At 37.4% G+C, this 13868-nt stretch overlaps 1 protein-coding gene across 1 annotated transcript; it reads right to left on the bottom strand.

Moving 5' to 3' along the window:
* Nucleotides 1-1684: 1684 nt before the first annotated feature.
* Nucleotides 1685-2698, bottom strand: LOC149049271 (octopamine receptor beta-1R-like). The gene has a single exon (XM_089201289.1). It carries the CDS (start codon nucleotides 2696-2698, stop codon nucleotides 1685-1687), a length of 1014 nt encoding a protein of 337 aa, XP_089057415.1.
* Between the last annotated feature and the right edge of the window lie 11170 nt (nucleotides 2699-13868).

The raw sequence follows: 13868 nt of genomic DNA on the forward strand, positions 1-13868 counted from the left end.
GAGGCAGTTGCTTATTTGTTATGTCGATTTAAACTTAAGGGGGCTGTGTGATACAATTATGAACATGTTGGGACCTCCTTATTAAAAGTAGAGGACCTGTATAAATGCTTTTTCATGGTCATGTGTTTATTGACGCTGAACTAAACATTTTCAAATGGTTTGGTGCAAATATGCTGCATTGTTCTATGTCAGTTTTTGTTCCTTAGTAATATGCTTTTTGTGTGCCGATTGAGGATGCATGTTTAACATCGTAATGTAGCTCAGGGGATATTCTATCAATCCTGGAAATACCGTGGAAATCGGTCGAAATGCTTGGGAGTTATTGACGTTTACATATTGTTCTAACATGGATGACAGAAACTAGTATCTAGTCTTCCTCGGCCTATTGTTTAGCCCGTGTGCTAATATCTCGGCGAAGTTTTAAGGAAATTCTTTCAAATTTGCGAGAGGCGGTTTGAAATGTCAAGGAGAGTTAGTCTTAATCAAAAACTAATCAAAATCGTGAAATTGCAATGGAGCACACAATGCAAACACATCTCACATCCTTCTCTTTTTTTTACGGCAAAATTCGCGTCGAAATTCTTGTCCGCTTGAGCAACAAGAGTAGATGAGTTCTTGGTGTTTGGGAGGTAGACAAAAGTAGTGGAGTTCGTGGTTTTCGGAAGTGGAAAAGAAAATGGAAGTTGACAAAAGTGTTGGTGATGCAACAGATGTCCCTGCAGGCCGTGAAACTATCGCAGCCCAAACCCCTGCTCCTGTACTATGGCCTGCCGATTTTGCCGCCTTGGCACCTTCTCTTCCTGCTGGCAGCCTTAAGCAAACCCCTGCTCCTGGCCCTGCTCCAGTTGTGGCCTCGGCTGAGAAAAGGAAGTGCCAGTTCTGCAAATTCTTTGGAACCAACTTGGAGAGGCATCTGCTGGCTAGGCATAGCGATAAGGTTTCGTCAAAGTTACGAGTTAAGAGGGCCGTATTTTGGGCCAATGACATCAGCAGTGAGTAAAGGGGGGAGGTTAAGGGTAGGTGCAATGAGTACGCCTATCAGTGTGGTCTGCGTGGGTGTGGTGCTATGGTGATGCAGAAAACGCAGCACCTCCACAGATACCACAAGTTGACAGACGCTGCGCGACTTAAGGAGGCAAATGCCTTCTTTGTCACCATAAGAAACTGGGAATTGTACATATAAACCGCTTAATTACATCTTTTATTTATTGTAAATACCACTATTCATAGAATTGTAAATATTTTAAAACTCTAAATATTATACCGTTGTATATATGTAAAAATCCTGACAACAATGAGTTGAGCTGGTTACTCGATGATACCCTATGTAGGACAAAGAGGATTGTCAGGGATCAAACACGGGCTGAGGTAGCCAGTCCCCGGTGAGTGCCTCACGAACTCTCTCAGACCTCCGCATAATACTCTTGTCGTTTGATACGGCAAGTGGGAGACCAGGGAACCAAAGACTCCTTTTAAACACCTTTAACTTTATGTCAATCTATTCAAACTAGGCACCATTTACACGACTGTTTAGCCAATACATTGGTCAAATATCTTTTGAAACTTTCAAGGAAAACGGAGTATGCACCTCAAAAGCAAGACCAAATTCCATAAAAAGTTGTAGAGAAAACTATTCCGTCCTGTTTTTAAAAGAGGATGTTTTACAAACACAAATTCACTACACTCAAAAGTTTGCTTCTTGTTCCTCTCGTTCGACGAGATCGTTGCGAGTAAACACAGTAGCTTTCTTTGGCACATTTATTGGCCTTTCACGGCGGCAACAGAGTAGTTTGCGAAATTCTCTGCGGAACTCGCCATTTGTGAAAGCGTAAATAATGGGATTGACTGAAGCACTCAAATATAAGAAAAAAGCGGCAAGCAATACTGTAATTCTTGAGCTGGTTTCCGGAGAAAAACGAAACCAGAGGGCAAATACCCACATTGGTATCCAGCAACACAAAAATCCCGTTGCCACCAAGAACAACATTCGAGTAAGCTTTATTTCTCTCACTGAGTTGGTTACTGAACCATTATCACTCCTGCTCTGTAGCGATGAGACCACATTATGTCGATGCTCATTGGTTTTGAGAAATATCTTATAATAACTGAAAATGCCGACAAACAACGGTAAAACAAAAAGTAATCCGACCGTGATGCAATAATGAACGATTTTACTTTCAATAGTTAGGTAATCAAAGGAGCACACAGCGTAGCTTTGAATAAAATCGATATTAGCCCAATTTGTGACTCGGACAATCAACAGGTAAAGTGCAAGGGAAAGCCACAAGCAACTCAGCCATATCTTAGATCTTCGGGGCGAAAAAATCTTCTTATAATGGCTTGTCTTTACAATTTTCACGTAGCGGTTAATTGCTGTCAGACCAAGAGTTGCTGGGGTTATGTTTGAGGTAAACATACCAACAAAGCCTTGAAATTGGCATAAGGGGTCGCCGAAGACCCATCTTCCGATGATCAGCGTGGCAGAAGCTAACGTCATGTCTACTGTTCCACACAGCAGATCGCTGACCGCTAAAGCAATGATATACAGGTTGGTGGTTGATCGCAGGTTTGAGTTTCTGTATGCTGCTATACAAACCAGACTGTTTCCAATGATGCTCGCGATGCACAATGCAATACAAACACTTGCCTCAGTTATGACAACAGGTAAGCTTCGACTTGGTAGCTCTGAGTTTAACATAGCACCTTCCGAAAATAAAAGAGATTCAAGAGCAAATAATTGAATAAATGAATAAACAAGTAAATGAACAGAGATGAAAATTAATTAGGTGAAAATTATGGATTCCCTCTTTCCCGGCAAACTACATCATCCGCGCCTTAATTCGCTCTCAGGGTTTACGAACTTTCGAAATATTCTTTATTGATATGTTCGTTTACTTATTGGCTTAATTTCAACCGCGTGACGTGTGATCTTCACAATTATGATAAGCTATCTCGTGTCTATCTCAAAGACTATAAGTCTATAAGTCTATCCGTAAGTCTTTCGAAATACTCTTTTGATCATTTATCTAGTTATTCATTGATATGTTCGTTTATTTATTGGCTTTTTTTATTTCAGCTGCGAGACCTGTTACCTGCACAATTATGATAATCTCGTGTCTATCTCAAAGACAATAAGACTATAAGTCTATCTCAGAGACTAATAAAATTTACTCGTGCTTATTTATTCCAAATTGCACTAGAAATAATGTGATAATCTATACTAACATATAATTGCTTTGAATACTACCCTCATATTTCAACTCCAACGGCTAGTGAAGAATACACGGTATATAAAATATCATACTGGTAACTCGCATTTCTATCAGCTAAATAATCGTTCCTGATCGAGTGTTTATATCGCTAGAGAAGCTCATACTATATATTTTTTAAATTTTGTAGGTAGAATGTAGTTGTGTAATTTAGCATGCGTTTCCATGGAAAAATAAACTTATTTGATATTTCCGTTCGAGTTTTAACCATTTGCAGTTGTATTTTCTCCTGTTACAATCAACGGATACTTTTTTTTTTTAATCTCCCACAGATATAAGCTATCCATATGCTCAGTACATGCAATGAGCATTTTGTTCATGTTGGCGCAAGCGACTGCTTACAATTTATTCAAATTAGACGATGACAGTATTAATGACAAGCTAACATTTGGAGATAAACGTAAGCCGTCAAACCTCCTTTCTCTATTTCTTTGTTTTGCTAATTTGTGATTAAAATCATATATAATCATCGTTTTCTTCATCATTGTTGATATTATCATTATTATCATAATTGTCGTTAACAACAGTCTGCCGAAAAGTTCCACTAGTTCGTTTCTGTATTTACTTCTCATGAAACTTGGATCGAACATATCATCTATCTCTGAAACTCTTTTGCGCTTTCAGTCTACCCTGAATTCAGTGTGAATAGATAGAAACATGAATAAATGGAAGCTTTATTAACCAGTTTAAAGTTAAAAGCAATCTTTTGATTGAATAGTCGTCGTATCCTCCCTGACTTAAAACTGTTTTCATGAGGGTCTATGTAACTTCTAGCGTTCATACACAAAATCGAGTGAGGTGTTCCTAAAGCCGGTCAAACGTCAGCTTTTCCCCGCCGTCGCAGCACCACAGTTTCTTTAGAAACTTAGGCTCCTTTATAGTTTGCTTTATACTTGTCTTTTCCAATACGTACAAAATCGACACCTTTTTTTATTCTTTTCTTACATAAAAAAGTGAGAGCTGCAGGTGAGGGGGAAAGCTGTTTGCAATAGGTCTTAAAGACACAACTACTAATGGATTATTGTTTTTGCCTAAGGCCTGAATACATTCGTTAATCCAACATTTCTTAGACCGTTGTGTTATTAAGCTTTATAAATAAACGAGATCGGTCAAAAACCTATCTTTTATTGCATCGGTAACCTAGAGAAATTTGAAACAGTATGTTTTGTTTTAAGTTTTAAAGCAATAAAGCACACTTTGTGTCGATTTACCAGCATAATACTCCACTCGGAACGTTGTGAAAACACTCGAAAAGTTGTTAATCACAAGTTAGAGGCGAGTGATTCACAAACGTTTCCAGTAACACGGTTCTCCAAATATTTCAAGTTGATTATTATTTTGGTAAAACGATAGAAAGTGCGGTGTGTTGCTAAATGACTTTCCGCAAGGATGACGAATGTTTATGTGGAGTTTCACTTCTCTACTTGAGAGAGATCGAAGATTACTTCCCTCCCTCGCCAAAAATATTTGAACAAAAATAATCATCTCACTTCGGCGATTGATAAAGTCACGAATGTGCTGCTGAATTTATCCGTGGCGCCGTTAGTTTTAAACTTTGTCTCACGATAAGAATCAGAGAGCTCGACAAAATTTCTCAAAATTGCCAGTAAAGAACTCTAAAGCTCTCATTTTATTTGCTTCAAGGAACAGCTGGCTGCGAGTTAGTTGCGTACTTCGAATTTTCTTATGCGAGGAGTTTGTGACAATTATGTGAACTGTCCGCGATCCAAGCGAAAGTTTTTGCCATTTTAAGCATTCACTGATAATTCTAATTAAACCAAGCGAAAGCTTTACCTTACGCGGAGATTCGATGAAAACAGGTCAGATAACAGGAGAATATGGGACGGTACTTATAATAGCTCAACGGCTGTCAAACTTCCTTGCAAGGTTGGAGCTCTTGTCTTTTAACTCTACCAGTCTTTACCCGTCACAGTGCAGTGTGGCTTTTTTTTAGAGCTAAAAATTAGGTTTAAAAAGCGAAAATGGATTACTAGAGATGCTATCTGTAACTAACCTTAACTCCACAGGAAAATTTCCCCAAACTGTTATTGACACGATTACCTCATCCAAATTGAGGTTCCTCTTAGTGCAAAATGCCTTTTTTCCTTTTAAACATCACAATTTCTGTTCATTTTATATAAACTTTCAGAGTAGGAAAGACCTTTCCACGCCTATGCCTATTTTTAAGCTCCCAGCGGAAGGGCCAAAAGCGTTTGATTATTTTTAACTTTCTCAGAGTGACGTCTGCAAGTCACACAATTGCTGAACGAAAGCCTAAACAAATGCAATAAGGACGGAAACATCTGTATGTTTGACTATGATTTCAAGAAAAAAATTTTTTTTATTCTGCCGAAGTGCATATGTCTGCCGTTTCCGAAATACTTCGTCTTTTTCATTGAAAGATAACCCCAGAAAATTACTCTTTACTTGCGTAAGCTTGATTGCGAATTTTCATCAGCATTTTTATTAGTTACATATCTGGCCTAATGACACGTGTAACTTGTAGCAGGTGGTAAGTTAAAAGGCGAGGTATTAGCAAAGAATGAATTGTCTATTATTCGGCATAGCCCTCAAGCCCTTGAGAAAACTGTCATTTTGTAAGAAAAACACTGAAGTTGTGAAAATTCAGCTGGTCCGACTGATAAATGCAAACTATCATATAAACTGCGGTTTTTAACAAAGATTTCTAATTTGGGAAAAACGGTAACTTCATATGTGTAAATTGGGATTATGTATAACTTGACTCAGTCAATTAGCATTTTATCATATGACCATGAATAACTTTTGAATATTTCGAAAGGTATGTTTTTACTTAAATAGGACGCGATAGGCTGGCGCGCGCGGGGATAACTACAAAAAAAAAGATTCTACAATAAAAACTCTTCCTTTCCTTTATTGAGTCAGAGCAGGAAATTCTGGTTCATCGAAGAGCGTGGCTTATTTTCTCATTTCTGCTCACTACTGTCATTCAGTTTATGTTTTTGTCCGCTTGTCTTTCACGAACACGTGAAGTGAAATAAGTTTTCTTTATCCCTATTGTAGCATAGCTGTCAAGGAATGGCATACTTGTGAAAATGTCATGTACTTGTCAAATTACGAATGCTAATGTCGAGACGATCTTTAAAGTTAGGCGTGCACCGAATACGAGCCCTATGTGAGTAGGTTATAAGTTGTCTCGTAATTTTGTGAATGTTAAATTTGCTCCGTTGGACACCACACCTATCAAGCCTGAAAGATTACAAAGATCTTTATCAACCTTCCTTTCTAAACGAATATTTCCAGGTTTGGTGAGACAAGAGCGGTTCTACAATTGTGTCATTGGGAGTCACGGATCAATTTCAGATTAACATAATTTTTTTTCATGAGATAAAATTAGTTCAAGCCCCAATCTCATGCTTAAACAAAACAAATAGAAGCAGCAAAATACCGTCTCAAATAGTGTCCTTCGTCATAAAAATGTTCCTAGGTAAAGAATACCTTATGAGATAAATTTAGTTCAAGACCCAAGCTCATACTTAAACAAAATAAGTAGAAGCGGTAACATGTCGTCACAAATAGCGTCCTTCGTTATAAAAATGTCCTGGGTAAAGCGGTTCGTCATAATATCAACATTTTCCTGTGTGTGTGAAAAGATTACTTTTTTTTTCTTAATCATGACTGAATTGATTTTAAATTTTCTGACAGCCGACGATCCTCTCGGGACTCACTAAGGTTTCCTTCGCGCAGCTATCTTAAAAATGGACGCCTTAATAACACATTTTGAGGCTGGTAAAGTGCAACTTAATCTTTTATTAATGTCAAATTACTTATTTCATGTGGAAATTCTCCCTGTAAGTATATTTACCTACTCATAGAGCCTCACTATCCGATGGATAGGGGTTAAGAGTTCCAAGCCATTGCCACTCGACTAATAAAAAAGATGCTTGAAGCTCTAATGTAGCACTCGAAATTGAATTGCTATTAGGGAATCATGAATAGATTAGTGATAATGATTTTTGAGGAGCCGTTTATTCATGCTCATGATTGTGAGTTTATTTAGGAGGAAGCATATTTGGGATGCAGGTTTGCGTCAAATTTTGTAATTCGTCTACTGCTTCATCATTTCCTTCCCATGCAACTGATACCCCATTCACAACAAAGCTTAAAAATGTTTCAAGCTGTTTTTTTGCTTAAAACCTGAGTACATTCGTTCATCAAACAGTTTTTGTTTCAACATTTCCCAGACCGTTATGTTATCAGGCTTTCTAAATGAACGAGACTGGTCAAAAACCTATCGTTTATTACATCGGTAACCCATAGAAAATTGAAACATAATATGTTTTGTTTTAAGTTTATTTTATAAACGCAATAAACCGCACTTTCTGTCGGTTTATCAGCATAATACCCCACTCGGAACGTTGGGAAAACACTCGAAAAGTTATTAATCACAAGTAGGAGGCGAGTGATTCACAAACATTTCCAGTAATACAGTTCCAAACATCTCAAGTTGGTTTTTATTTTGGTAAAACGATAGAAAGTGTGGTATGTTACTTAATGACTTTCCGCAAAGATGGCGAGGGCAATTGATAAATAAATGTTCATGTAGGGTTTCACTACTCAACTTTAGAAAGATAGAAGATTACGTCACTCCCTGTTTCCCACACCAAAAATATTTGAAGAAAAATAATCATCTTACTTCGGTGATTGATAAAGTCACGAATGTGCTGCTGAATTTATCTGTGGCGCCGTTAGCTTTAAACTTTGTCTCATGATAAGAATCAGAGAGCTCGACCAAATTTCTCAAAATTCTAAAGTTCTTATTTTATTTGCTTCAAGGAACAGTTGGCTGAGAGTTAGTTGAGTATTTCGAATTTTCTTATGCGATTAGTTTGTGACAATTATGTGTACTGTCCGCGATCCAAGCGAAAGTTTTTGCCAGTTTAAGCATTCACTGATAATTTTAATTAGACTAAGCGAAAGCCTTACCGTACGCTGAGATTCGATGAAAACAAGTCAGATCACAGAAGAATATGGGACGGTATTTATAATAGCTTAACGGCGGTCAAACTTCTTTGCAAGGTTGGAACTGTTGTCTTTTAATTCTACCAGTCCTTACCTGTCACAGTGTAGAGAGTTAAAAATTAGGTTTAAAAAGGGAAAAATGGATTATTAGAGATACTGTCTGTAACTAACCTTAATCCCACAGGAAAATTTCCCCAAAACGGTATTGAAGTGGCTAACTAATACTTTTTAACTCGTGAATTGGGCGCATGCGGAAGAGCGAGTTGTAGATATGATGTGGAGAATGGCACTCGCTCGCTTGCTCGCTCGATTGGTCGATTCCTGTAAACTTTTTTTCGATTTTAGGCTTTTGAGTGCATTTGATAGTTTTTGATATACGTTTAAAACATATGACATCATCCACCCTTGTCAAATGTAATAGCATGATCATTTCAATTGTAATGCCTTCGTATCCCAACGTTACTTTGTTTCTTTGCTGCGAACACTGAACTACTGCTCGTACTCTAAATATGACAATCAACCACAAAATTCCCTAAACCAGGTAACATCAAACATAATCCAAAATATCATGTGTCAATTCACGAGTTTGCTCACAGAACACTTTGATTCTCCAAAGTTCAAGATTACCTCATCCAAATTGAGGTTCTTCTCAGTACAAAATGCTTTTTCCTCTTTTAATTAAATAAATTTATAAATACCACAGATTCTGTTCATTTTCTATAACCTTTCAGAGTAGGATAGGCCTTTCCATGCTTATGCCTATTCTTAAGGTAACAGCGGAAGGGCCAGGAGCCTTTGATGTATTTTTAACTTCCTCATAGTGACGTCTGCAAGTCACTCAATTGCTGAAAGAAAGCCTAAACAAATGCAATAAAGACTGAAACATCTGTATGTTTGACTATGATTTCAAGATAAAAATATTTTTTTTATTCTGCCGAATTACCTATAAGTTTGCCGTTTTCGAAATACTTCGTCTTTTTCATTGAAAGATAACCCCAGAAAATTACTCTTTCCTTGCGTAAGCTTGATTGCGAATTTTGTAGCAGGTGGTAAGTTGAAAGGCGAGGTTTTACAAAAGAATGAATTGTTTATTATTCGGCACAGCACTCAAGCCCTTGAGAAAACTGTCATTTTGCTTGAAAAACACTGAAGTTGTGAAAATTCAGCTGGTCCGCCTGATTATGGCAAATCATCATATAAACTGTGGTGTTTAACAAATATTTCTAACCTGGGAAAAGCGGTAACTTCATATGTGTAAATTGGGATTATGTATGACTTGACTCAATCTATAAGCATTTTATCATATGACCATGAATAACTTTTGAATATTTCGAAAAGTTTGTTTTTATTTAAATAGGACACGATAAGCTGGCGTGCGCGGGGATAACCACAAAAAAAAAAGATTCTATGATAAAAATTATTCCTTTCCTTTTTCGAGTCAGAGCAGGAAATTCCAATTCATCGAAGAGCGTGGCTCATTTTCTCATTTCTGTACACTACTGTCATTCAGTTTATGTCTTTGTCCGCTTGTCTTTCACGAATACGTAAAGTGAAACAAGTTTTTTTTTTATCCCTATTGTCGCATAGCTGTCGAGAAGTGGCATACTTGTACGTATGTGAAAATTAACAATTGGTTCTTAAGTCAGCGTGTGTTCATCGAGATACGAAGCACGCGGGAAGTTTGGAGACCAACTCTAGCTTCTTGAGTGCTCTCCAAACTTCCCAAGTGCTTCATATCTCGATGAACACACAGCTGACGTATGAACCAATTGTTTTACAACATTTTCAACCAAATGGTTTAAATGTTGTAAAAGGGTTAACATTCCCTCTGCTACGCTTTAGCGCGTTGATAATTTTGTTTCAGGAAAACATTTCACTACGCTGTAAACGATCTTGTTTCCATGTTTAGCTTAAATTGCCGCCAAAGTCTTAACCAGTTTTTTAATAGTAAAATCCCAAAGTAAAGAATCGTGGAGAAATTATTTTTTCTTAAGGGATTTCTTTGCTGACGTCATGAGCGTGCACAATAGGAATCTGAAGCACGCTCACACAATTGAAATTGATTAGACAAATTTATTAACTATGTTTTAATGTCATGTACTTGTCAAATTACGAATGCTAATGTCGAAACGATATTTAAGATTAGGCGTGCGCCGAATACGAGCCATGTGTATGTAAGTTATTTGTCCTAGGTTGTCTCGTCATTTTGTGAATTTTAAATTTGCTTGCCTGGACACCACACCTATCAAGCCCGACAATGCAGAGAACAGCTTAAAGATCTTTGTAATCAATCTACCTTATTGAACGAATTTTGTCCAGGTTTGGGGAGACAAGAGCGGTTTTACAACTGTGTCATTAGGATTCACGGATAAATTTCTGATTTATATATTTTTTTTTTTTATGAGATAACATTAGTTCAAGACACAATCTTACTCGATAGAAGCAGCAACATACCGTCTTAAATAGCGTCCTTCGTTATAAAAATGTCCCTTGGTAAAGAAAATTTCAAGAGATAAATTTATTTCAAGACCCAAGCCCACACTTAGACAAAATGAGTAGAAGCGGCAACATGTCGTCTCAAATAGCGTCCTTTGTTATAAAAATAACCCGGGTAGGGCGGCTCGTCATAATATCAACATTTTCCTGTGTGCGTGAAAGGAAAAAAAAAATTTTTTCTAAATCACGACTGAATTGAGTTTAAATTTTCTGACAGCCGACGATCGTCACGGGACTCACAAAGGTTCCTTCGCGTAGCTGTCTTAAAAATGGACGCCTTAAGACTAATAACACATTTTGAGGCTGGTAAAGTACAACTTAATCTTTCATTTATGTCAAATTACTTATTACATGTGGAAATTCTCCCTGTTAGTATATTTACCTACTCATAGAGCCTCACTATCCGATGGATAGGGGCTAAGAGTTTAAAGCTGTTGCCACCCAACGATTAAAAATGATGCTGGAGGTTTTATTATAACGCTTTAAATTTTAATTGCTATTAGGAAATCATGAATAGATTAGTGATAATGATTTTTTTAATTTAATTAATTTAATTAATTTTTAATTCACCTACTGTTTCATCATTTCATTCCCATGCAACTAATACCCCATTCACAACAAAGCTTAAAAATGTTTCAAACTGTTTTGTTGAACACGATTCAAATTCTTTTCTTCATAGAAGCTTCTTAAACCAACATCGGTCAACTTCAAGTTTAACACAATGAATTATAAGTCAGCGATAACTTAAATATTATTGAAAGTTCAGTTTGTTAGTTCTCCGTTTCTGAATTTCATCACACTGAATCCCTTTTAATTAAACGTTTTTTGCTCGTGTGAATAGGGTCTTAATCAAAGGTGCGCATTCATATATTTCCTATACGTAGAAATTACCTGGTTCTGTTTTTTTTCCTATGGGAGGGGAGGGTGTTAGTGGTTTCTGTTCTGATGCACTGTATATATGATTAAAAATTTTCCTTTGAAGAGGTCTGGCATACGAGGAATATACTGTACCAACTTACTGTATTCTGATATGTTTGTACTAATTCGACAATTATAGCGGGAAATATCATGAACATTTCTACGAAACATTACAGAAGTTACGTTCTTTTCTACTTTTAGCGGTAGGATGTTATATCAGAAACTTTGAAAATCTACAAGACTTGTTCGTTCGCTTCGCTCTCATTAATCTCATCTCATTAATTAAGGCAGCTACATTTCGCAGATCTCTTACCTTTTCACGGTGAAACAGAGCAGGTTCTGAAATTGCTTTCGAAATGCGCCATTTGTGAAAGTGTAAATAAAGGGATTTATAGAAGCACTAAAATAGAAGAGGAAAGTTGCTAGCAAAGCTGCAATTCTTGCGCAGGTTTCAAAGGAAAATCGAAACCAGAGAGTGAGTGCCCACATTGGTATCCAGCAACACAAAAAGCCTGCGGCCACGTATAACAGTACCCGATTAATGTTTATTTCTTTCAATGAGTTGGTTACTGAACCATTTTCAGTCCTGTTCTGTGGCCACGAGACTACATTATGTTGATGCTCATTGGTTTTGAGAAATACCTTTTAATAACTAAAAATACTGATACTTAATGGTAAAAAAAGAAGCAATCCGACAGCGATACAATAATGAAAGATTTGACTCTCTTTACTTGGGTAAGTAAAGGAGCACATTGCTTAACTTCGAATAAATTTTTGCCGAATTTGTGACTCGGGCAATGAACAGGTATAGTGCTAGGGAAAGCCACAAGCAACTCAACCATATCTTAGATCTGCGGGGCGAAAAAATCTTCTTGTACTGGTTCGTCTTCACAATTTTTACATATACAAATACACTTTATTAATTTCCGATTAAATTTTACAGAAAAGGGCATGCCCGCAACTAGCAAAGGCTAATCTAGGCGGGCCATGCCTTAATAACCGAATTACAAAGATATTTTGAAAACAGAACTAAAAAAGTCAAAGAGAAAGAGACAGTATTGAGTAACAACAATAAAAACCCTTACATTGACCTAATTTAAAATATTAAAGGTACAGCTACTGTTTATAAAAATAGTCAGGACAGATCAGGAGAAGTATTACCAGGATTTTACATTTTGTATAATCTCAGGTAAATCTATATGAGAGTCGTGGGAACCTAATATGTTGAATAAAATTTGTTTGAGTTTTCTTTTAAACGCATTTTTGGAAAGATTTCTTAATGCTTGATGTACTACATTCCACACTTTTACTCCTATTCGAGAGAAGGAATTCGCTTCAACGGATAGCCTAGAAGGTTTGGTATAGAAGTTATTAGAGGCAGAAGAACGTGTATTGTAAGAATGAACATTAGATGTATCTTGAAATAGATCTGAAATAGCGAAGAGCTCGTTTCTGCAACTTTAGGAGCTTGTCAAGGTAAGATTTACAAGCCTGATCCCATACTGTCAGACCGGTTGTTAGGTAAGGAGCTATAAGAGCTTGGTACATATTTAAGAGTCTATACGTTGACAGACGTGGACGTTGCTTGTCGACCATCACAAGACATCGAGCCGCCATTGTCCGGCAGATAAGACGCTGCACAGGTGGATGTCAATTTATACCAGTAACATCAGGCCTCACTTTGCCCAGGAAGAAGGGGACCAATCATTCGTTAAAGATGATGGACAATGTTTTAGGTCTGGGACCATCAGGAAGCGCTTGACGGAGATTTTTTAGGCAGCAGGGGCGCGTCTTGATAGTAGGGTTATTAAGTATTGCTATTTGTTTCGGGAAGATTATGTGCTAAAACAGCTGCTTATCATGATGCGCCATGAGGTTAGAAACGTCTGCAGGACAGATCACCACGTTAGGCGCCACGTGGTAGACTTCAGCATGATCAAAGAGATCAGTGACTTCGTCCGCCTCCGGAAGAACAGCGCCAGGGCCTCCCAATTTTCCAGACAGGGTGACTTGCCCTTTGAAAATGACTCCAGTCTAGGCACTTCACAGGATCGTCACGCAGGCCGTGGGCGATCGCTGAGGCCAGAAGTATTGCTTTGTTACGGGAAGATAACGTGTTAAAACACATCCTAACTCAGAAAGGAGTGGTCAAGTGCTGTTAAAAAGTTAAAAACTTTTTCCGAA

This window comes from Pocillopora damicornis, chromosome 3 (assembly GCF_964200805.1).
Source record: "Pocillopora damicornis chromosome 3, jaPocDami1.2, whole genome shotgun sequence".
NCBI lineage: Eukaryota > Metazoa > Cnidaria > Anthozoa > Scleractinia > Pocilloporidae > Pocillopora > Pocillopora damicornis.